Consider the following 23,613-nt stretch of genomic DNA (forward strand, 5'->3'; position numbering starts at 1 on the left):
AACTGGTTCAGATGCAGGCAATCTCGACACTAGCAACACCGGTCATGACAATCAGATAGAAGAATGAGAGCTACGTCACAATGGACGCAACACAGGGCGTTGTTCCAACCCTAGTTTAGAATTCCCACCACTTGACCTATTTAAGGGTACTGACAATGTACATTTCATGTGTTTTTTAACGAATCAAAAAGTCACAAGCCAAAGAGTCAGGAAAATAACAGAAAGCGAAAGATTCATTGCATACGCTTGCTAAACTGTGGGGCACATGGTTGCACAGTGTTATGAGTCCTGAGTTCTTCATTCTCAGCAATGCTTCCTGCTTATAAATAAAGAGACCAACCTACTCTTCATTAGCCACCCTTAGTTTAATACACTCCTTCAAACGTCTCCCTCCCTCCCTCCCTCCTTCTGTTTCATTAGCCGGACCCAAGAGGATGACTAAGATCAATCTGAAGAATGACGCCTCCCTTCTTCTCATTGCCATTTTCATTTTGAGTGCAAGTTTGGGGACTTGCTATGGCAGAGAAGGCAAGCGTTGGAGGCACAGCGAAGCTCACCCACTGAAAAAGGGAGAAGGTCATCGAGATGGACACCAACACCACCATCAACATCACCGCCGCCTTTCGCCGAAGGTGATGGGAGACGGGTACACTGTTCCTCATGAGACTATGACAAGTTTAGCAGGAAGTTCAGGGAGTACTACCACCTTTAATGTGCTGGACTATGGGGCTAAAGGTGATGGACATGCTGATGATACAAAGGTGATTATCATTCTTGAAAGCTTTCTACCGTATATTTTCTTTCAGCAAATCAGACCTGTTCTTCCACCTTGTTCTCGAGCAGGTGCAGCTCGAAAAGCTGACTAGAGAACATCACAAGAAAATGACAGTATTATAGAACAGCACTGCCTGCTGGATCATTAGTGTATGCTGGTGCTAAATGATCTTACCCCAGGCAGTGCATATGCATAGAACTGCAACCCTCCACAAATTCAAATGGTACAACTCAAACCAAGCAGTGTTAGTAATCCCAGTTTTTTCAGAAAGAAATCAGTAGTCACTATAGTTTGGCCACACAATCTGTAGTGGAGCCCAACAAGGCAGCCCTAGGGGGAATGAAGGAGCCCAATAGTTTGGCCAGAAGAAGCTTCATGGCCACAGGAAGTAAACCTCACATAAACAATCAGTAAATAATTGAAAACCTAAAGATAAAGCGGGATGTGATTTGAAAGTTGACGTGGTTTTAGGATAAAAACTAATTAAGTCAAACTGACAGGCACTTGAAGTAGCTTGGGAAGCAGCATAATTAGAAACCTCAAAACAACAATCAGTAAATAATTTGAAGCAGGAAGTAAACCTTGAAACAACAATCTATAATGAAAACCTTGAAACAGCACTTGAAGCAGCTTGCACAGCAGAATAATAAGCAAGGGTGTGATTTATCAGTTTATATGGGTTTAAAAATATAAATTAATTAAGTCAAATGGACAGGCATTTGAAGCAGCTTGGGCAGCAGCATGTCCAGTGGCGGCATCAACGCTGGTGGTCCCATCTGGGTCCGTGTTTATGGTTAAACCAATCTCTTTTTCAGGGCCTAATTGCAAACCGGGCATTGTGTTTCAGGTAACTTTAATATCCCATTCCTGCTAGTTAACTTCGGTAGACATCATTACTTGGCATCAGCCCACTGCTGGGTGAGGCAGTAATCGGGTTCAAAACCTTGTAGAACAACATTTTGGTAGACATATTCAGTGTACTACCATCTAGGATAGGATTCCACGAGATAACCATACTTCTCTTGACTCGTCTTCTATACAGTTAGATGGCAAGATTATTGCTCCAACAAGCTCTCAGGCTTGGGGATCAGGTCTCCTCCAATGGATTGAATTCACAAAGCTTACAACGATCAAAATTCAGGGAAAGGGCATCATAGATGGACAAGGCTCGGTGTGGTGGAATGATTCACCCACTGTTAATCCAACAGACGAGTTGGATTCGATCTCCTCCACAGCCCAAAGTCCAACAAATAGCTCCAAGGATATGGTAACTCAGTGCATATTACACATGCACTCTTTCCTATGGGTCATATATTATACAATAGCATGCATATAGTTGCAGTTAAGCCTAACCACAGTTCTTGAAACTTATTGACTTTTTTCAATCATGACTGCAGATAAGTACTAATCTAAGTGGAATGCCAAGCACCAAGCCCACGGTAATTTCCAGTCTTTCAACCTAAAAATCCGATAGACCAGAAATAAATTCCTTAAACATTGTGATCTTGGCATGCAGGCACTTAGGTTCTATGGAAGCACTGATGTAACAGTCAATGGGATAACCTTACAGAACAGCCCTCAGGCCCACCTGAAGTTCGACTCTTGCACAGATGTCCAGGTTTTTGGTGTTACTATAACTTCCCCTGGAAACAGCCCCAACACTGATGGAATCCATCTACAGAATTCCCAAAATATGCTAATTTACAGCACAAATATTGCTTGTGGTAATCCTCCATTTTCCTAACACTGAAGCAGTGTATCCTTCCTTCTGGGGCACCACAAGCACCTGATATTAATGAGTGCCCCCCAGTCACTTGTTAAGCCATACTTAATTTGGAATAATTCAATTTCTAAAACATTGATATTGCATAACATGAGGACAGTCAATGCTTTGGCAGCTATCAAGTTTCCTTAATTGAGTGCTTAACAAATGCCCCACAGTACTTATTACCAAAAGTCTTCTCGTAATAAGTCCACCCAAAAGTCGCTCATCTATTTGTCCAAATGATCTTTAAAATTAGGAGCAATAATTGAGTATCAATTTTTCTTTTGCAGGAGATGACTGTGTATCGATACAGACTGGATGCTCCAATGTGTACATACACAATGTAAATTGCGGACCAGGACATGGTATCAGTATCGGAGGACTAGGAAAGGACAACACTAAAGCTTGTGTCTCGAACATCACCGTCCGAGACACAACAATTACTGGAACATTAACTGGAGTCAGGATAAAGACATGGCAGGTAAAAATACCCTAATCCAATAATAGTCTCCACAACCTTTTTCGATTATCCACTTAATTACAAAACAGTAACAACTCAACTTCAAACTGCAGCAAGGAAAAATTGATAATTGAATAACCAACAACCCACCTTTCATAACTACAGGGAGGATCAGGATCTGCACAAGATATCATGTTCTCAAACATCCAAGTATCAGAGGTTCAAACTCCTATTGTGATTGACCAGTTCTACTGTGACAAAGGAAAATGCCAGAATGAAACAGCAGCCGTGGCAGTTTCAGGCATAAACTACATGAACATAAAAGGAACTTACACAGTGCAACCTGTACATTTTGCCTGCAGTGACAGCTTGCCTTGCATTGGTGTGTCCCTTACAACCATACAGTTGAAACCGGTTCAAGGCAGCCACTGGTATGACCCCTTTTGCTGGGAGACATATGGTGAGTTGAAAACTGCCACAGAACCTCCAATCAGCTGCTTACAGAAAGGAAAGCCATCAAAGTTGCCGTCTCAGCTTGTTTCATGCTGAGTTTAGGGAAAGAATTCTGCTAGATATTTGTACCATAGGCTTTGAGTGATCTCTTCAGCCATATTTGGCTGACTATGTAGGGAAGAACTATATGGAAATTTACACATGTATAGGGGAATCGTCATTTTCTAGTGATAGAATAGTATTTCTACACAAAAATTTACAGGTATATGCAGAAATATCATTTCAATTTTAACAATGGATTCCAGCCAAATATTCCATTTGTCAGAGACCTGCATGCACTTTTCTCCCAGTCATACAAGCACATTCAAAGATCAGAACAATGGACTAATCAGCTATGAGTCTTGAATAATAATAATAGATAGATAAACACCAAGTGTGGCCATGTTAGGCGAACAGAAGAACAAAAAGTAATTTAAACTAATATGTTCAGTCTGAGATTGCCTGTTTATAGGTGAATAGCTACATATATAAGGTGATTTTATGGTGAAAAAAATCAGGAAGTAAGGATAATTAATCTCATGAATGTTCTGTGATAAACAAGTGGTGGCCTTTACAACTCATGCATCTCATTTCCAACCTTGATGAATTTTCCAGCCAAATTTTCGATCAGAGGGACAAGCCAACACTTCCCTCTCAGGATTATACAGGCACGTTCAAAAGATGAGAACCATGGACCCAGTTTGGACACAAATCTTTACAATCTCAATCATTTACAATTCATACATGTTGCTCTCAACTGTGAAGAAAACCTACAACCAAGACATCATTTTATGTTGCCTGCTAACTCATTAACTTCTGCTTCTCCGCTATCTGCACCTTGCATCTTCCCACTCTTCCAAATGAAAAAGAATATCTAAATCAGTTGCCTCCTGGACATTAGTCCCGAGAGTTATCCCTCTGAGCTTTCAATCTGCAATAACCCCAAAAACATTGCCGCAAGTTTCACAATCAGTTGTTACTCCAACAAAAGCAACTCGGTGGCGCAAAACTGAGGAAAACAGCAATTATCTCAGCACTTTGGTGAAGAACCGCTCACCCTAATTTAGCCCACTGTTGAACATCTATACCTCTTTTAATTCGTTTTTTTTTTTGCCCAATACAGGCACTAAACTGCTTCTTTGCTTTCTTCTGTCAACTCCAGAAAGTCAGTTACATAAGACACAAAGGCAGCAAATGAGATCTACAATATTTATGTCAGAAGATTCTCAAGTATAAGTTGTCTTGCCTCAGAAAATATATGCGCTCAAGAATAAAAGTGGCAGATAATTAGGTCATTTATAGCACGGAATCACTAGCAAATGTTAAAACCATTATATTTACTAAATTATTCTGACTAGGTTTGCACATAAGGTGAGCTTTTCTGCTTGTAAAAGCCAATTACTTCACCCTCAAAATTCCGCTATACATTCATCAATAGCCCTTTGCCCCAAAAAGATAAGCTACCAGCTTTGCTGTACTCACCTGAGCATCAAAGCCCCAGATACAATCATGACTTGCCAAAACCAACAGCTACCCTCCTTCTACGTGTCTCTATCCGCTCAGGACTGGGCAATCCTGTCCTCTGCTCATACTTCTTCTCCAAGGCCTGGACAAGCATCAAAATTTAATGATGAAAATATATGAAGAAAATGACGATGCATAGAAAGAGATGAGAGCTGCACAAGTAAACCAGTGCTTCCACCCCAAAATTCTTCTATAAATGTAACATGTCAAATGCCCTGACCCTTTAAAAATTCCATGTCTAAGAAACACTAGACCCTCTAATGCCCTTTAAGCAAAAAGAAATTAGTCATCTCCTTTTGAATTCTATAAGATTGCATGGCTATTCTGAATAAGTAAAGGAGACTTCTCTCTCAGATGAAAGAGATTGCAAATAGAGAAGACTAGAAAGCTAATAAACTGAAAATCGATAACATCCAAAGTAGAAAACATTTCAGTGTTCCTGGAAGCAATCATCAGGCTGATATGTTGCCTCATTCAGGTAAAGATGATGCCTCCACATGAGGGATTTCCAAAATGGTACATTTTTTTTTTCTCAAAAGAAAAACAAAATCAAGTTGATAATTAACATCCATACGGCAATTCATGGGGATAATTCAGAGTTCTTAAACATGGATCGTGGCAGATATTTCAATAGTTGAACAAACCAGAAATGACCCACAATAAGCATGTATCAACTCACCTCCAGCTCTGCACGTATAGTGTCTAGAACTTGTTCAGTCATTCTATCAGAGAAGACAATCCCCTGCAACACATTGCTTATTATTAGAATTAATTCATGATAGCCATCAATGTGTAGAATGCCTTGACATGAAAAAAGCAAGCCCTTCTCTGGGACATGATCTACATGGGCACAATAAAGTTCACTTATAGCAGAGGATCATCTCTTCACACCTTCAGCCCAAGATACTGTTCGACTTAGAAAAATCATGTATGCTGAGAATCAATGGCCAGACTTTTTTTATTTTTTTTTTGGTGGGGGCTGAAAGCTTGCCTATGCGAGTGTAACACATGGGAGGGCCAAACTAGCATAAAACATTTTGCTCAAACTAAGAGTAGGTGTATTCATGCATAATCAGTTTAGGCCTCCCAATGATCCACTGTCTAAGTTTCAGGTAACCACTTCAAAACTAGTCATGCAATGTAGCCATGTTGCTTCAACATGTGCTCCAAGAATTTCTACAAAAAATGTCCGATAACAACTGCAAGAAGTAACAGTTATGTGATCATCCTTCCTCCAAAGCGCAACTAGTCTCGTCTCACAAACAAGCAACTAGGCATGCACATAGTCACATCCAGCTTTAGAACCTTTGTTGTCAACTACCAATTTCATTAACTTTGGTCATTGAATAATGCAGAAGATATTAGCATTAAGTCCAAGTAATACTTGACCACAGCTAATTATCTTTTACATACTGTCCAATACATTTTCACTCTCTTGTACTTTATTAATTAGCAAGAACCTAGCAGAGTAATAGTTTTGTAAATTTATTATAAAGAAATAATACCACACGTACACAAATGTCTGGAGTACCTGAAGCATTTTCAAAAGTAAATATGAACCCTTTTTAAAAGTATACAATATGATGTTGAAAAAAAATAAAAATAAAAAAGCCATACTTGCAAATGGTCAAATTCATGCTGGAAAACTCTTGCAGGAAGACCAGATAAACTGACAGTAAACCTTGCACCACTTATATCCAGAGAATCAATCTTCACAGCTTCTGGTCTCTGCATATAAGACAAGACAGATTTACTCCAATACAAGCAAATAGAATTTCATAGATTCACTAAGAAAAAGTATCACAGCAAAAATAGAGCAATTTCTCACTGCAAGCCCTTAACTGGAAGGAATCAAGCTGCCACAGGTCCGCAACTATATCTTGGCCCAACTACTATAAGACATTGCAAAACATAAATGTCATCCGCGTAGAGATGACAACGAACTTTATATCAACTCACACATCACACAGATCAATGTCCTCCAGATCACATACCTAAACAAAAGGAAAACAAGTATGTTGAAGAGAAAAAAAGTGAACTAAGTACATATTTCTATGTTGAACCTAATTGACTTCTCTCCAAATTTTTTTCCTGGCTTCTGCCTTAAGACTTGCCAAAGGTAAGATCCAACTATTTCAGCCATTACTCTCAAGAACAAAGCCATGTCATCAAAAAAATCCATTCTCTCCTATAAGTAGCATTTCAACTCAAAGAAGTCCAATACCAACGCTGCAGCTAGAAGAGAGAAATATACCTGCACGTCAGCATAAATACCAGGGAATGAGAGGCAACCTTCGTTGAAGGACACCATCTTTTTGGAATATTTAATAATTCTTGGATTCACAAGAACAATCTCCTCTCCCTCCCCGCGTTCACCAATGGGATTGAACACCATGAGCTGGACATTAATCCCCACTTGGGGTGCCGAGAGTCCAATACCGTCAGTCCTGCAGAAAAGGAAGCCATAGCATTCAACTCCTCTAACTGACATCAAGAGACAAACTCGAGCCAGAACGGCCAAGTGATCATTAAACAAGATGTCCGCGACGCCGACTACGGAGTATCGCCGCTAAAACATCGCAACCGACATCATCAAGAGCTTACTTGTACATCACATCGAACATCTCGTCGGCTAACTTCTTCAAATTGTCGTCGAACGTCCCGATCCGCTTGTTCTTCGCCCTCAGCCCGGGGTCCGGATACTCCACTATCTTAAGCGGAGCCTCGAATTGAAGATCATCAGCTAAAAAGTAAACCGAGAAAAGACAAGAAAAAGCATCTCACGTACTCGAAACTCCTCCGACTCTCGACTCGATAAACAACCAAAAGCACCGAATCCAAACTCCAAAGCATCGACAAGAGCTACTTACCGGAGGCGAAGTCGTCGTCCTTGGACGAGAAGCCCCGCTTGGCCTGCGCGCGAAGGGGCGGCGACGGCGAGGCGCGCCGGGCGGCGGAGGGAGCGGACGGGAGTGCCGAGGAGAAGCGGCGGGGCCGGCCGGCGGCAGACGGAGGAGGAGGGAGGAGACGGAGGCTGAGGCTGAGGCGAGGTAGGAGAGAGTGGGAGATGAGGAGGGAAGATAAGTGGAGGCGAACGGCGGAAGCCATGGCCGGGACTGATGAGGAAGCAGGAGTTGGGAGAGCGCGCGTATAAGATTAAAAGCGCGACGGCGACGGAAGTTTTTTGTGTCCTGAAAATCTTCGAGTCTTTGCGCCCCATTTGTTTATCTTTTTTCTTTAATTTGTCGAGTCATTTTTTGCAGCACAAAGATTAGACGGTACCAACACAATTAAATGGGTTCTAAACTTTAACCCAATCGATAATATCATTCGTAAATTTTTAATTTATTTAATATAATTTCTAAATTTTAACTCAATATATGATATTATTATGATAAATATTCAATTAATCAGCAAACTATATAAATATTCAATGTTATAATTTTGTTAATTAAAGTCGTAACTCGGGGTTAAATTGCACATACACCATGAATTTAAAGAACTATATTGAATAAAACTTAAGATGCGACATTATATATTCCGCAAAAGTTCATAAATCATATTAAATAAATTAAAAATATAATGACTATATCATATATTAAATCAATTTTCATGAATTCTTTGTGTCATCTTATGCTTTTATTTGATAATTTGTTATCATCTTAAATTTTAAAAGCATGTCATTAAAATTGGAAAATGATATAATGATCTATTAACTGAACATATATTAAAAGGTCATGAATTATATTAAATAAATTAAAATTTTAAGTACCACAATAAATAATGTACCAAATTTCAAGGATTTTTGTATTCATGTCCCTAAAAAAAAATTAATAAGCTAAACGGCGCCGTCGGTACAGGCCATTCTGTGTATTTTTGGGGCGGTGGTTTTTCCCTTCTCCAGTTTCTTTTTTATTTTCTTATTTCTTTTCGGGATTTTGAAATTCCATTTATTTTATTTTTTCGCTTTGAGAGGTCATTATTAAGCAACCCAAGCGAAGACGGGATTCCCCTCGTTCAAACGCTGCGGCTCCTTTTCGCACAGAGAAAGACCCAAATAGGTACTTCTCCTCCTCCTCTTCCTCGTTTCGATCCAATCGTTCATCGAGATTCGCCTTCGATTCGCGTCGCGGATCCGATCCGCTCGCCGCCGCCATCGACGGCGCCCCGATCTGGCAATCGTCGCTTTCTCGACTCCCTTTCCGGCGACGATCCGCCCGAACTCGTCGGATCTGTCGAAGCGGTCGGCTGTAATCCGAATTCGCGGTTGTTTCGTTGAGCTCCGCGTGGCCCGTTCCGCTGATCATCGGATTGCGGTGCGCTGGGGTTTTGTTTCGGTCTAGATCTGCATTTCTGTTCGAATGTTTGCTATTGGGGTCGGTTCGTGCTGTTTGTGAGATCGATTCTGGGTTTAATCGTCGTGGTTTTTTTTTTTTGCTGCGAAGTGATTTTTCTCATCTGGGTTGAGCTAGAGCGTTTGGGACCATGGGGCTCACGTTCACGAAGCTCTTTAGCCGGCTCTTCGCCAAGAAGGAGATGAGGATTCTGATGGTGGGTCTCGATGCCGCTGGTAAGACCACCATCTTGTACAAGCTCAAGCTCGGAGAAATCGTCACCACGATCCCCACTATTGGTGAGTTCTCGACTGCCCGACATGGTTTCCAATCGAATAAAGTTGTCTTTTTTATTTATATCTGCAATACTACAAGATCTACGTGTCAGATTTATAAATGGATCGTGATGCAGGAGGATATACTATTGTCATTTTTCATCGTTTTTTATGATCTAGAATTAGTTGCGAAGAAGAATTGGCACCTCATAGGTGCGGTAGAATGAGCTACCAGCCTGTTTGTGCCAAAATTATTTGACTATGATATTATATCAGGATTTCTATGCATCGATATGGTCTATTTCAATTGATAGGTTGTATTGAGTGAATTTAAGGGATAGCACATTGAAGAGATACCATTTGAACACATTTAGATTTTCTAACTGGTAGGTGAGGAAAGAGTTACCGGCTGAGATTTGTTGTACTCGAAACTAAATCTAGTCATAAGAGCAGATAGGATGTTCGGGTCGTTTGGGTATCCGCCCCTTTCCATTGAGTGTTTTAACTTGTGGCCTTAACTCTGAAATCTTGGTTTGTGGACTCTTCTCATTAACCCAAGGTAAACATGCAACATCTTTTGACTTTTTTATCACTGTGATTGATATAGCTTCCTTCTTTCTCTGTAGGATTTAATGTAGAGACAGTCGAATACAAGAACATCAGCTTCACAGTTTGGGATGTCGGGGGTCAGGACAAGGTTGCTCTATGTGCCTCTTGATGTTTGCTCCTTTATAGCTTTCCACATGCTTTTGTTTCCAGCTTGCATGTCATCAGAAACGCAAATAGAGGCAGGAGGTCCTGATAGTTGTTATAATCCTGTCTTCTGAAGGGCACATGTACTTAAGCTCAGTCTTCTGCTGATTCATTGACACATCCACCCCACATGGTGCAAAATTCACATGGCTAGGGTTCCTTCTCGACCTTTACCCATAATTCTGTACTGCAGATTTTTATATTGATCACTTCAACATAGGCATATTTTTCCTTAGTTGATGCCTGGTACAGTAATATGGTAGTTATTAAGCACGTGCTCTCATCTCATATGTTGTGTTACAAGATTACTGACATATGAATCATAGCCCTCTCTTTTGTGGCATCGCAAAGCATTTTTAAGTGTTATGCAAACTGATTAAGCTTCTATTGTGCAGATTCGTCCATTGTGGAGGCACTACTTCCAGAACACACAAGGTTTAATTTTCGTTGTGGATAGCAATGATAGGGATCGAGTTGTTGAGGCGAGAGATGAGTTGCATAGAATGCTGAATGAGGTATTGCTGCATTTTCTGTTTTGGACAAATTTACTGTACATTATATAGTCTAATATCTATTGAATAGAGTAGCTTGTGGCAAGAGGCAGAGGCTTGCATGAGTGATGATATTGATCTTGTTGCTTCTTTTGGATTTACTCTATATCAAAGTCCTTCTAAGTCCTTCTCTCATGAATCCGGACATTGAGATAGATATGGCCAACAGAGTGATGTCTATTGTACACTGTTTTAGCTTGAATTTGTAGATGATTACCTTTTCCTTGTTCTTTTGTTTTTGTCGATCTTTGCTTCATTTGGTTTCTTGTTTATAATAACATTTCTGGTTGCTAGTTTACAAAAAGAAAGAGAAGAAGAAAATCCCTGTCGCATTAAACTTTGGATCTTTTCCCTAATTGATGTCGGCCATGTTGGTTTTTATTTTTATTTTTATTTTTTCATTTTTTAGTTTTTGTGAATCTATGGATATGATCATTCAAGTCTCTTTAGACATGGTGTAGACAAGTTTCGCTATTCTACAGTTCTATCTTATGCTTGTTGAGAAAAGGAAAACAGTGCAATTAACGTTTGAATCTTGTTTTGTCAGGATGAGCTGAGAGATGCCGTTTTGCTTGTGTTTGCGAACAAACAAGATCTTCCTAATGCAATGAATGCAGCTGAAATAACTGACAAGCTTGGTCTTCACTCTCTCCGTCAACGCCATTGGCAAGAGATTATCCCTTTTCACTCTTAATTTTTCTTTTCCTCAGAAATATTGCTTTTAAAAGTTGTTATGTCACATCCAGCCTATGATGCTTGAGAATCCATCAAGTGAAATGAACAATTTTGCTTTTGAATTTTGGTGGAAGCTCGTGAGTATGGAACGTTCCTAGCTCTATCTTAATTTGTGAAGCTGAATATGAGAACTGCATGAACTGATTCCCTTTTGATCTTGGCCTCTCCTGTGAAATGGATGCATTTACTATCTTTTCTTCTGAAGTTTCTTTTGGATGTGATGTTTTATCTCAGGTACATCCAGAGCACCTGTGCAACATCTGGAGAAGGACTTTACGAGGGTCTGGATTGGCTTTCCAACAATATTGCCAGCAAGGTAATTAATGGCCAGTGCATTGATTTCCTATGTAGCTTTTGATAAATTCCGAAACTTGGTCATTGGTGGGGGTGGGTGGGGGTGGGTTTTGGAGCCATTGCTAGGTTAGTGTCAAGCCCAAGTCTTATTTTAAGAATCTGGACTGGATTGATAATTTCAAACAGTCAAAAGGGAATTTTGGTTAGGTCCATTTGAGTTACATAGAACACTGCATAGTTTTGGTCTGGTACTATTGGATATTTTTAATAATGAAAGGAAGCTTACAAGGCCAAAAAGGTCAGAATTGTAATTTGCAATCAGTAAAGAACACTATAAAGATTCTGCTGTATTGCTGAAGCAACTTTGTGTAACGGTAACAACTTGTGCTTTAGTTTTCATGCAATTCTTTGTAATAGGAGATGGCTGTATGTATGACTTATATGGTGCCACGGTTCATAAGCTCAATGTATTCCACCGTAGTCAAAATTTGCTTCTGTTATGTTTATATTCTTGCTTAAGTCGGCTACCACTGTTCACTCTGGTTCTCTGTTATACAAATCTACTTAATTTTGGTATTTTATCACTTTACCACTGTTCACTTTGGTCTGTTGTTATAGACATCTGCTTAATTTTGGCACTTTATCACTTCTCATTTTCTGATTAAGACAACCATCCTGTTACTGTTATTTCAGGCTTGAAATCTCTGAGGACTTTGACAGGCTTCACGACGGGGCACCAGAATTATGTTTGGTCTTGAAAGGATTTAGTCTTTGTTTTTGCTGTTGATATACTGTTGTAAAAGCTCAAATGGTTTGCTAGAGCTTTATCTGTGTAATGTGACATGGGATTGCATAACTGCTGTTTTTGGCTAAATACTTTTAAGCAGTACAAATGGCTCTTTAAGACGTTTCTAAACTTCCGATCAAGGTTTGTATGGAGATTAAACCGAGCTGTATTATGATAAACTGATAGATTCCAAGCAGATTCTCTTGACTCAAAATGTAATGTTAACAGTGATTTTACCCTTCTAGATGCTAGAGGGTATGCCACCGGGTCATTCGGTATGATGGAGCAAGTAACATTGTTATAAACTCAATGGAGGAGAGGAGACGTTTTGGGATTTGTTGTCCCCTTTAGGGGATATTTGGAAATTAGGCCTAGATGCATCGAGGTGTCTTCAAAGTTTGTTTCATTCTAAATAAAGAAGAGAGTAACAAATTTATCCCTAAGTTTTTTTTTTTGACACAAAACATCGAATTTTGTCAAATACATTTATTATAAAGTCTTTCCGTAACATAAAAAATTTTAGATTTATACTTGCCTCATACTATTGTTTTTTTTTTTTCTCTCTTCCCTGCCCTAACCATGGCAAAGGGAAGTCGGACTTAGATAGGGAATACTCTTGCCTTCATCGGGTGAGGGTTGCATGAGGTTGGCCCTTCGTTGGGCAAGGGTTGCGCGAGGCTTGTTGTTTCTAGATCCAGGAAAGGTAACTCTTGTTGGCATGGGGTGAGGCCATTTCTCATCAGATCCAACCCAAGGTCATTCTCACCCAATGCCAACAAGGGTAGTCTTTGCTTAAATTGGCTTCCCTTCACCATGTCTCACAGAGGAAAGAGATAAGAAGAAAAAAGGAAAAAAATTAAGATAAAATTGCTATTGATTATAAAGTGTGGATAAGTGTGTCACGGTTGGTAAAATTTGAGATTTTTTGTAACCTTTTTTCAATAATAAATTCTAAGTAGACATTATTTGTTGACCTTGTATATACACAATATATCCATGTGTGGAAAAATCTTTATGTGATTGTGTAAAATTAAATTGAGCATTTTCGGAATGCTGAAGGTCTCAATCGATGAAAATTAGTAAGTTACCTATTTTATCTTCAAAACTTTACCGAAATACTAATTTTACAAATTACCGAAATACCAATTTTGCCCATTTGTAAAAAGTAAAACCTTCGATGGCGTTCTCTCTGCACCCTTCCCCATCGCTCTCTCCCTCGTGACGACTGCGCTCTTGGATTGGAATCTTTTGTGGCTTTGGTGAGCTCTGTTTTCCGCTCTTCTCCTTGTGTGGCAGGCTCTACTCTTTCTCTTCCTTGCTTTTCATTTTTGGGTGTTGGGTCATATTGGCTCTTGAATGGTGGGTTTCGTGGGAAGGAGCTGAGGAGTCTCCTTAAGAGCTCGCTCGGCGTTTGAACTCTCTTCTCTCCAGTACAGTTACCCGTTTGATGTCTGAATGTTTCTCTGTTAGTCGATCGATTTCTCTGCACTAATCAAGAATCCTTTCGCTTTCTCTTGCTTTTCTGTTTTGGGTTTCTCAACCCCTTCGGTCTTGTGATGTGTGAGGACAACGTGGGCTGATCAATTTCTCTGCACTAATCAAGAAAGCTTTCGTTTTCTCATTCTTTTCTGTTTTGGGTTCCCGAACCCCTTCGGTCTTGTGATATGAGGATGATCAAGTGGGCTTCTTTTTGCGTAATCATCCAAGCATTCGTTTTTCTTTGTGTTATGCAATTTGATTAAGTGATGGCGTAATCCCTTGTTAAATTCCTTACTTGTCAAATCGAGCAGCGCTGGTTTCCTCAATTTGTCCATTTATTAATTGCTTGTGAAAAGAATTGCTCCGTTTCGTGACTTTCGAGATGGGTTTTGTCGGGAAGGGCCTGTGGTCCATCAAGTTTGTAGCTTTTGCTTGTTCTTTTTTGCTAAATAGGAATGTGAAGTGCAAGGGTTGTTATTGGTGTGATATTCGGTAGTTTTGGATTTCACAATTCGTCTTTCTGGATGATGACTTGATGAGACGAGGAGGGTGTTGAGAGTGATGGGGTAAAGGGTCTTGATTGGGATGCTATGAAATGAGTTCATGGCTAAGTCCACCTCAAGGCAACTGTCATGATATATATTCCTTTTATCAACAACTGCTAATTTTTATCCACATGCTTGTGCATGGTGGCTTTGGTGGAAATAAGAATTTCAGGGATTCATTTGTCCAACAGTTATTCTGCGTGATGGTTGTTGTGATGCTTGTTGAAATAAGATCAAGCAAGTTGATGCTTGTCCAAATGTTGATGCTTTATCAAGCTTTGGTGAAGAGGGAATTTCCCCTTGTCTTGAGTTATGATTAGTTGAGTTCTCTTCAAGTTCTCTAACAAATTAGACTTAGTTCTTAGGACTCACAAGCACTATGTTAGTTCTGAAAAGACTCTTTATCAATTTATGATGTGTATTTGAGCTGTCAATTGATGATGGTCTTTATCTTCATCTTTTGGCATATGCAAAGTTTATCTAGGATGCACACAATTTGTTCACTTTGTGCTAAGGGAGGACCGTATGATTCATTGTGCTGGGAATCTCTGTGTGTTCTTGTTAGTTGCTATCATGATGAGAAAGGGTGACTTAGGCAAAAGGTTGAGTTAAGATGATATATCTTCTTGTCCTTCTCCAGATTAAATGGAGTGATAGCATTCGGGTACATGATATGGTAGGCTTTTGGTGACTTCTGACAAGCGGCATGCATAAAAGGTTTAGGCTGTATCTATGTGGTCCATGTGAAGGTACCTCAAGCCATCCAACCTTCTTTTATGATCAAGCTACTGCCTACTTATTGTTCACATTAAACCCAGTGTTGGAAACGTAGGAAGCTGTGGCAGTGTCTTGTCCATAAGTGCATGAAGAATACATCTATGGGAGGGAGAGGGGGAGGGAGAGGGAGAGAGTTTATAACAGTAATCGATCTTGTTGAGGATTGTTCAGTTCATGAACTTGATTAGCTTTGAGTGGAAAATGCTTTCTTGTTCATGTCCCATTTCAAGGAACCCACAAAATGAAAAGATGCTCTTAACAGGATGTCAAATTTTGAGTTAGTAGATGCCTTATGTTATGCTTATGACAATGTGCTCTTGTTTATTGTCTTTAAACTCAAATTGCATTTTTTTATGTTGCATTTATTAGTGGATGGCAAGTTCATTGAAGGAAAATGCATTTTGGAGCCCTGAAGATGTTGAAACATTTGTAAGTTGTGCATTGAACAAATTGATAATGGCAATCGTCTTGCAAACAACAAAATAGATGGATGGATGGTTATATAATTAAGAAGTTTGAGGATCTAAGGAGCAAAAAGTTTGATAAAGGTCAAATGAAGAGTAAGTGGGATAATCTTGGAGAATATTGATCCTAAAGGAAACTGGATTAGCATGGGATCCAAAAAAGAATACCATTGATGCAAGTGATAAATGGTGGGAGAGGAAAATTCAGGTTTTTTCTTTTCTTTTATTAATTTTTCTTTTAAGCTCATCTTTTTACGAAAAAAACTCACAAAAATGGTTCATCTTTTTACAATAAAACTCACGAAAATGTTTATTATAACAGGAAAATCCTAAGATTAGTTTTTTTAGAACGAAAGGCATACATTCAGATCTTCAATTTTTGTTGGATAGAATGTTTGAAAATATTGTTGCTATTGAAAGCATCACATGGAATCCTGCACAAAGACTTATATATTGATGATGATGTTGTAGCAACACAATTTGACATCAGTAGTTCGACGGAATTTACTGATAATGATATAGATAACACTGTGGGTGAAGATAAAAAAACGTTGCAGAATTCGATGAGGCAATTTCGGAAAGAAACAAAAAAAAATTAAGTACAACTGATAAGCTAGCAATACAAATTGAGAGAATTTGTTCAGCTATTGAAAGTATAAGTTATGCCAAAGAGTTTGATCCTTACAAAGAACTCATAGAGACGTTAAAAGCTATACCTGAGATTAAGCAAGACTTAGAGTTATATTTTTTTGCATTAGATTTTTTTTTTCAGAAAAGAAAGATAATAGGCAAATCTTTATGAACTTAGATGGGAATCAAGAAAAAGTCACATGGCTCAAGTATAAGTTCGCACAACGTAGGGCTCACTAGGATATTTGTTATTTATATTTTTCATGTGTAACGCTATTGTAATGTGATACATATTTACACTACTTATTTATATTAGTTTGCGAGACATATTTATGCTATATTATTAGACTTGTTTCTAATTGGTGTTCTTTTTATTGAGTTGAGTTTGCATACATTCATATTTCCATACGTACATATATATATGATAAATGTTTTTTGTTGATAAATGATCTAAATATTTTGTTATATCTTTTATTCTAATTGTTGTCAAATATAAATTAAAAAAATCGCAAACATTATTTTTTTTAATTTTAAACAAATACAAATTAAAATATTTAGATTAATTACTAAATGAGCTTTGCAAATGTGTTTTCTATCAAATAGTATTTTTCTCAAAATTGTTTCTCAAAGTAAATAGTCTTTGCATTTCCTTCAAAGCCCTTTTAGGCTAAACTACTTTGGGAAAAACTTTGCATTTTCCCAATAAACTTTTCAAATACTGAACCAAACGCACTCGAATTACTGGACAAGCGAAATCAAGAATTATGCATGGTTACGGCATTTTAGATCAGGGAAAAACAGCATGCACTTTCTAGCTGCTTCTATTGGCGAGCGATAAGAGTTTAATTACTGCGATATATTTCAACAAAATAATATAAGAGATCAATGAAACTTTTCTGCATTAGGTTGCTTATCATTTTATGGGGCTATATTAGGGGTGTGCAATGGAAACTGCCCAAACCGGGACCGGACCGGACCGGCCGATTTTGGGCGGTTCCCACGGTCAGCGGTCCGGTTCCCGGTTCCAAGGTGGGAACCGGACCAACCGGACCGACCGGACCAAACTAAATTTTTTATATATAATTTATATACATATAATATATAAACACATATAATATATAAATATTATATATGAAACTTATTGCAATCGGAATTGCAATTGAGGTAACAATCTCTTATGTGGCCAAGAGATCACCAAATCTCTTAGAGAACTTATTTGTTAGTTTTATCTTCTACTCGATGTGGGATAAGGCTCTAGGAGTTCCTCATGCTCACTCTCTCTTGCTCCCCTCACTTGCAAATGACAAGGCACTTCAAGCCTCAAAGAATTCGACATCGACTAAACATTCAAAGTATAGAAAAGAGATTGTGTATAAAACCTAAGCCAATCACAAATTTTACTCAAATTGTTCATGGCTTTTATGCTTAAAATTAAGAGTGAAACACATGAATTATGATTAATATTCACGCAAGTGAAGTTTGAATATTTTGCACGTGAAAACACGTGTGAGTAGTTTTATTAAATCGCCCGGGAATCGAATTGGATTGATCGGTCCGAAGCATGGTCGTTCTTTAATGAATGATCGTTATTTAGTGAAAAAAGAAAGTGTTGATTCTATTGGACCGAACCGGACCGGACCGGAACCGATGGTTCGGTCCATGGTTCCCAATATTGGGAACCGGTTTTCCCAGTCCGGTTCTCGGTTCCACCTTGGAACCGGACCGAACCGGGAGCCGATCACCCCTAGGCTATATGAGATATGACTGTACAAAACCCTATAACTCTATCCGTAAATTCATTTCATGCTCGAACAAGCGTGCTTATCATTTTATAAGGTTGACATCAAGCACCCAATTTAATTTAGAGTTTGCAATACGGAGGGAGAAAAGTACAGCGCGTCATTTTAATTTGAGTAGTGTCCCATTCTTGTTGAATTATAAAATTTTGAGCATGCTTCTCACATTACAAGAGGACTGATTACCAAATAGATTAATCTGAGTAGGAGATAATGCGTGACAAATATCGTCATCAAAGTGATTTGACCTTTCAATTTGTCAATATTGAGATGATAAAAAATTAATAAATTTGCATAAAGCCTTCCGTGTGAATTGAAAATAAGTATCTTACATTAGGGGAAACCGACTTCCCATTTTGAGAAGAAGAATACTTTCTTTAAATCACTAAACAAATTGAAAACTAACATTTTCTTTAAAAGAAATTTCTATGAAAAATATTTTTATTATGAAGTTTTCAATAAAATAAATGCATCCATTCGAGTGGTAGTCTGGTATTTCTTTATTTACAAATAAGGGTGTCTAATCCGAGTCTAAAGAAAGTCCTCTTTTTTCCTCGAAAGGGATGTGAACGCAATCATTTTCTTTGTGGGGGTGGGAAGTAGAAATAGTAAAAAAAGGAAAAAAAAAATCGATCATCAATCAAGAGCTACTCCCGCAACGACGCCGTTGAGGTTCGGGCAGCCATAAAATGTCGTCATCTTCTTCCCTTCCCTTTCCCCCATTTCACACCGCAGCGCGACACGAGAGCCCGCGACCTTCGTTCCAGCGCAGCGCCACCTTCCTTCCGACTTCCGAGGTAAGCTCCTCTTCTCTCCATCTCGTCTCGATCCACCGTCGGCGAGGCATCGCCTCCGCTCCGCCGTCGATTTTCCTGCGCAGATCCGATCGCCGTCGCCCCCGCCGCGGCGCCCGATCTCGCGGTCTCTCTTCCTTCGCGGCTCATCTTATGGCTTCCGGACACCTTTCTCTCGCCGACGATCTGCATGCCCTTACCGGATCTACCGAAATTGCTTAGCAACATCTCGGATCCGTAGCTTCGATTTCGGCTCGTGTGTCGATGCATTTTTCGTTTATAGATCTGATGCGGACCGTTGGGCCGGTTGCCGTTTGAATATGCTTGCGTTATTTCCGAGATTGATTCTGTGATTGTTGCTGTGCTTCTGTTGGCGCGGCGGTGCGGACGGCGAGCAGGGAAGTGTTTTTGTTTGGGGCTGAACTAGAGCGTTCGGGACCATGGGGCTCACGTTCACGAAGCTGTTTAGCCGGCTTTTCGCCAAGAAAGAGATGAGGATTTTGATGGTGGGTCTTGACGCTGCTGGTAAGACCACCATCTTGTACAAGCTTAAGCTCGGAGAAATCGTCACCACCATCCCCACCATTGGTGAGTTCCTGAATGCATGACGTCTAATTTTGTACGTATTATTATCGCCTCCTTGATCATGATTGAACCACTGGTTTACTAGATGGTGAAACGAGATCTTGTGTCTGGTTTGTCATGCATCCGTTATTAAGTCTCGAGAGGAATATAAATCTCCTAAATGCATTTTGGAATGAGCCGTTAGCTTATATCGAGTGGACCCAGTTTGAATCTTTAATTTGGCTTTGCATTCATTTGATCGGTGTGGCTGCATTGTTGGCCTGCAATGAGCATGAGCGTCATTTAGGGAAGCGCTGTAGAAGAGCAGTTATTTGAATGAATGAATTTGAATTCTTTGAAAGGTAGATGAGATATAGATAGATTCGATGGACTTGAATTGAATGATGAGTAGATATGACTTTTGTGTTGCTAGTATTGTGCCCTTTGCATGTCATCATTCTGTAGTAATCGTACTGATTGTTCATTGAGGTGGCCTCAACTTGCAAGCCTTTGTGGGCTCTTCCTTTTGATGCAAAGTAAACATGTTTTACCGAGTCATAATGGAACAAGAGTATCATCTACAGAGTAGAGATCTTCTGAAAAATAGGTGAAGAGATGCTTGGACAGTTGCCTGTCCGTGGAAATTCATGAGATAAGAAAAGTTGAGTACAAGGGCTCTAGAACTATTATTGTCTAGACTATAATCCTCATATTCTAAGAGATTGTTCGGTGGATATCAGAGTACATGCTTGTTGTGGCCTGATTAATGCTTAATGGTGGTTAATCGGAACAATTTGGAGACTTTTCTTGTTTATTTTAATAAACCGTATAGGATAGCTTTTGGGTCATCCTTCTTTTTCTTGCCTATATGTCTAATCAGCTGTTGTATCCCTCGTCATTTGATGTGCCTTGCCCATGTTGGTTTTTTCATGTTCATAGTGATTAACAGAACCTTTTTATATTTGTAGGTTTTAATGTAGAGACTGTTGAATACAAGAACATCAGCTTCACAGTTTGGGATGTCGGGGGCCAAGACAAGGTTGCTCTATTTGCCCTCTTGATCTTTATCTTTGTAACTTTGAATGTGCTTGTGTTCACCACTTACATGTAAGTGCAAGCAAGTACAGAAGCAGCAAAACCTGTAGATATTAAAACCCTGTCTCCTAAAGGGGACATGATCTTCAGCTCAGCCTTCTTCTGATTAACCTCAACATTCGCCCTATGTTCTGTTAATGTAATGTAACTAGAGTTACTTTTCTTCCTTACCCATTCTATTCTTTTTTAGTACTGCTGACTTTCGTTGACCACTCCAACCTAGGCTTATATGGCCTTTATTATTGTCGGATATTTACATCAAGTCCAAATCATTAAGCATATGCTCATACCTCATATGTTATGTTTGATCACTGAAATTATTTAAGTGCTGTCCCTATCTTTTTTAGCATAACCAAACCAAGCTTTTCATCATGTAGACTGATGCAGCTTTTAATTTGCTCCAAATGCAGATCCGTCCATTGTGGAGGCACTACTTCCAAAACACGCAGGGTTTAATTTTTGTCGTGGATAGCAATGATAGGGATCGAGTTGTTGAGGCAAGAGATGAGTTGCATAGGATGCTGAATGAGGTATCTCTGCATTTCATTTTGGGCTAATTTAGTGCATCTATAATTCTTTTCATCTACTGAATAGGACTGATTGTGGTGAGAGGCAAAAGGCTTATTCCTACATGAGTAGTGACTATTATTGACATACTTGACATCAAAACATTATAGTTGCTTCTATTGGTTTTACTCGACATCAGTCTCTTTTGCTTCTGGATGCTGATGTTTCATTGAGGAATTTTTACAAGCAGAGTTTTCTGTTTTGCCTTCTGGGCTTTTAGTTGTTAATGATGATCTATTGTTGTTCTTTGGCTTTGTCAACCTTTCCATCGGCACTTTCCTTGTCATTGACAGCATTTCCAGTTGTTTGTTAATTGGAAAAAAAAAATATCTTTATTCACATTGAGTTTCTCTCTAATTGAAAATTCAAATGGGAACATGTATGCTTTGCAGCTGTTCGTTTACTGATCTTTTAAATCAATTGCGAAAGTCTTTACATGATGCATGCGCACATTGCTAGACAGCAGGTGTCTTAGTTGTTTGTGGAAAAAGAAAAATCTTCCAAATTGCTGGTTTTATTAACATTTAACTTTTCAGGATGAACTGAGAGATGCTGTGTTGCTCGTCTTTGCCAACAAACAAGATCTCCCTAATGCAATGAATGCAGCGGAAATAACTGACAAGCTTGGTCTTCATTCTCTCCGTCAACGTCACTGGTAACAGCTTATCTCTTGATAGAAGTGCATAGCTCTCTTATGGTCGGTGAGATTGAATTAAGAACCATGTTCGTCTGGATCTTATTCTTTCTGGTGAAAGGGTCATGTGATGCGTATGTTTTTCAGAAATTTTGGGTCATGGGTGATCCTTCTTATAAGGGATGTCATGGTTTGTCTCAGGTACATCCAGAGCACCTGTGCAACCTCCGGAGAGGGCCTTTATGAGGGTCTGGACTGGCTTTCCAACAATATTGCCAACAAGGTAATTGATAGCCCATGTGTTGATGCAGCTTTTATATCTGCTAAGATTCAATGATCAGTTGGAGTAGAATGGGTGGATTTGTCGTGATCGCTAATTTATTGTGGTGTCTGCATCATGCTTAAGAAAACTGGCCTGGATCATCTGTTCAATCAATTAGAAATTGGCACTGGGTCAATCCATTAAGTTGACACCTTTGAGCCATAAACTGTGCAAAACCACATTGAACAGGTCAAATTCTGTCAAAGTAGCTTCAGTCTGGCACAATTACAATAAAAGGAAGCTTGAAATTTGCATGCTTAAAGCTCAATGTTATGAGCTGCATTGGTGTGGCAGCCTTTAGTAGAAATGATGACTTAAGTTCCTGTTAGTGCACTGCTTTTGTAAATGAAGATGGTTCTAATACAGATTTGGTGGCATGTGGTGCTCGAGCTTTGGGGCCATGGTTCCTAAGCACGATGTAGAACGTGTTAGCCTAGAGTTCTTTTGTTCTGTCTATACCCGTAATAGTTTTGATACTTAATGAAATGATTGATTTCCCGGGTAAAGTGGCCAGGCCACCACCTCGAACCCCAGATATGTTTTACCTGTTCTGCTTTTTATAGACATTTACTTCAGTTTTGGTTATTTGATTTCTGATTGGGAAAACAATCCTTCCTCCCTTTTTTCCCTTTTTTCAGGCTTGAGGCTTTCTCAGCATGGCACCAGAAGCACGTGGTTTGTAAGGGATTAGTTTTTTGTCTTGTTGTTGGTATACTATTGTAAAAGCTCAATTGTTGCTTCAACTTTATATGTAATGTGACGTGGGATTGCATTGCTGCTGTTTTGGCCAACACTCTTAAGCGGTGAAAGTGACTTGCAAGACCTTTCAGATTTCCTGGCAAGGTTGACATGGGGTTAACTGAGCTGTATTAGGATTTTGCAGAAGTTAAACCGGAAGTTTATTCTCGTGACCTCTTATGATCTACTTTCTTGTTTATCTATTTGAAAACATCCAAAGCCCGCTGCATGTATAAGCTCATTATTATAAAGTTGATTGTGCTACTGCCTTCATCACCATTACAGACAGAATGGCGGTGGAGTTTTGCGACCAGTGGAAGAATATTTCTTTTTGTGTTTGCTGGAATTGTGTCACTGTGCTTGCTAATTTGATAAGTAATCTTTCTGGTTAGATCCGTTGTTAGGTACTTTGTTCAGGAAGTCCCTAGTGTACTTTCTTTGTCGCCCGTAAGGCAATGCCTAA

At 39.3% G+C, this 23,613-nt stretch overlaps 4 protein-coding genes and 1 long non-coding RNA gene across 7 annotated transcripts; 4 read left to right on the forward strand and 1 right to left on the reverse strand.

Annotated features, from left to right (window-relative positions):
- Positions 1 to 365: 365 nt before the first annotated feature.
- On the forward strand, positions 366 to 3,763 carry LOC104419244 (polygalacturonase At1g48100). Of its 2 annotated transcripts, none has more exons than XM_010030850.3 (7): positions 366 to 761; positions 1,491 to 1,622; positions 1,818 to 2,042; positions 2,173 to 2,214; positions 2,292 to 2,499; positions 2,831 to 3,021; positions 3,166 to 3,763. In XM_010030850.3, exons 1-7 carry the CDS (start codon positions 435 to 437, stop codon positions 3,547 to 3,549), a joined length of 1,509 nt encoding a protein of 502 aa, XP_010029152.2. In that variant the 5' UTR covers positions 366 to 434; the 3' UTR covers positions 3,550 to 3,763. The 2 variants fall into 2 exon arrangements, with proteins under 2 accessions (XP_010029152.2, XP_018718761.2); XM_018863216.2 differs by having other exon boundaries at positions 3,114 to 3,211.
- A 246-nt stretch (positions 3,764 to 4,009) lies between these two features.
- Positions 4,010 to 8,196, reverse strand: LOC104419245 (peptide deformylase 1B, chloroplastic/mitochondrial). Its single transcript, XM_010030851.3, has 7 exons — positions 7,887 to 8,196; positions 7,621 to 7,759; positions 7,271 to 7,463; positions 6,634 to 6,744; positions 5,696 to 5,758; positions 4,975 to 5,098; positions 4,010 to 4,423 (listed from the first exon to the last, which is right to left on the reverse strand). Exons 1-6 carry the CDS (start codon positions 8,122 to 8,124, stop codon positions 5,000 to 5,002), a joined length of 843 nt encoding a protein of 280 aa, XP_010029153.2. The 5' UTR covers positions 8,125 to 8,196; the 3' UTR covers positions 4,010 to 4,423; positions 4,975 to 4,999.
- A 742-nt stretch (positions 8,197 to 8,938) lies between these two features.
- On the forward strand, positions 8,939 to 12,941 carry LOC104419246 (ADP-ribosylation factor 1). 2 transcript variants are annotated; one of them, XM_010030852.3, is made up of 7 exons: positions 8,939 to 9,077; positions 9,462 to 9,649; positions 10,252 to 10,322; positions 10,774 to 10,893; positions 11,477 to 11,595; positions 11,899 to 11,980; positions 12,652 to 12,941. In XM_010030852.3, exons 2-7 carry the CDS (start codon positions 9,502 to 9,504, stop codon positions 12,655 to 12,657), a joined length of 546 nt encoding a protein of 181 aa, XP_010029154.1. In that variant the 5' UTR covers positions 8,939 to 9,077; positions 9,462 to 9,501; the 3' UTR covers positions 12,658 to 12,941. The 2 variants fall into 2 exon arrangements, with proteins under 2 accessions (XP_010029154.1, XP_010029156.1); XM_010030854.2 differs by having other exon boundaries at positions 8,956 to 9,077; positions 9,489 to 9,649.
- A 910-nt stretch (positions 12,942 to 13,851) lies between these two features.
- LOC120288219 lies at positions 13,852 to 15,900 on the forward strand. The gene is made up of 2 exons (XR_005546544.1): positions 13,852 to 14,004; positions 15,410 to 15,900. It is a non-coding gene; the product is annotated as an uncharacterized LOC120288219 (long non-coding RNA).
- A 3,181-nt stretch (positions 15,901 to 19,081) lies between these two features.
- LOC104419248 (ADP-ribosylation factor 2) lies at positions 19,082 to 23,489 on the forward strand. Its single transcript, XM_010030855.2, has 7 exons — positions 19,082 to 19,233; positions 19,629 to 19,818; positions 20,763 to 20,833; positions 21,300 to 21,419; positions 21,993 to 22,111; positions 22,292 to 22,373; positions 23,051 to 23,489. The coding sequence occupies exons 2-7, from the start codon at positions 19,671 to 19,673 to the stop codon at positions 23,054 to 23,056; spliced, it is 546 nt and encodes a 181-aa protein (XP_010029157.1). The 5' UTR covers positions 19,082 to 19,233; positions 19,629 to 19,670; the 3' UTR covers positions 23,057 to 23,489.
- Positions 23,490 to 23,613: the final 124 nt, after the last annotated feature.

This window comes from Eucalyptus grandis, chromosome 9 (genome assembly GCF_016545825.1).
Source record: "Eucalyptus grandis isolate ANBG69807.140 chromosome 9, ASM1654582v1, whole genome shotgun sequence".
Lineage (NCBI taxonomy): Eukaryota > Viridiplantae > Streptophyta > Magnoliopsida > Myrtales > Myrtaceae > Eucalyptus > Eucalyptus grandis.

What these genes read in the sequence shown, in the direction of transcription:
- LOC104419244 (XM_010030850.3), top strand. Translation starts at nt 435, where the DNA reads ATGACTAAGATCAATCTGAAGAATGACGCCTCCCTTCTTCTCATTGCC. An exon ending in GACATGCTGATGATACAAAG is followed by an intron (nt 762 to 1,490) that starts GTGATTATCATT and finishes TCAAATGGACAG; the next exon opens with GCATTTGAAGCAGCTTGGGC. An exon ending in TGCCAAGCACCAAGCCCACG is followed by an intron (nt 2,215 to 2,291) that starts GTAATTTCCAGT and finishes CTTGGCATGCAG; the next exon opens with GCACTTAGGTTCTATGGAAG.
- LOC104419245 (XM_010030851.3), bottom strand. Translation starts at nt 8,124, where the DNA reads ATGGCTTCCGCCGTTCGCCTCCACTTATCTTCCCTCCTCATCTCCCAC. An exon ending in GGACGACGACTTCGCCTCCG is followed by an intron (nt 7,760 to 7,886) that starts GTAAGTAGCTCT and finishes TTTACTTTTTAG; the next exon opens with CTGATGATCTTCAATTCGAG. An exon ending in ATGAATTTGACCATTTGCAA is followed by an intron (nt 5,759 to 6,633) that starts GTATGGCTTTTT and finishes AATGTGTTGCAG; the next exon opens with GGGATTGTCTTCTCTGATAG.
- LOC104419246 (XM_010030852.3), top strand. Translation starts at nt 9,502, where the DNA reads ATGGGGCTCACGTTCACGAAGCTCTTTAGCCGGCTCTTCGCCAAGAAG. An exon ending in CACCACGATCCCCACTATTG is followed by an intron (nt 9,650 to 10,251) that starts GTGAGTTCTCGA and finishes CTTTCTCTGTAG; the next exon opens with GATTTAATGTAGAGACAGTC. An exon ending in TGCATAGAATGCTGAATGAG is followed by an intron (nt 10,894 to 11,476) that starts GTATTGCTGCAT and finishes TTGTTTTGTCAG; the next exon opens with GATGAGCTGAGAGATGCCGT.
- LOC104419248 (XM_010030855.2), top strand. Translation starts at nt 19,671, where the DNA reads ATGGGGCTCACGTTCACGAAGCTGTTTAGCCGGCTTTTCGCCAAGAAA. An exon ending in CACCACCATCCCCACCATTG is followed by an intron (nt 19,819 to 20,762) that starts GTGAGTTCCTGA and finishes TTATATTTGTAG; the next exon opens with GTTTTAATGTAGAGACTGTT. An exon ending in TCTCTCCGTCAACGTCACTG is followed by an intron (nt 22,112 to 22,291) that starts GTAACAGCTTAT and finishes GGTTTGTCTCAG; the next exon opens with GTACATCCAGAGCACCTGTG.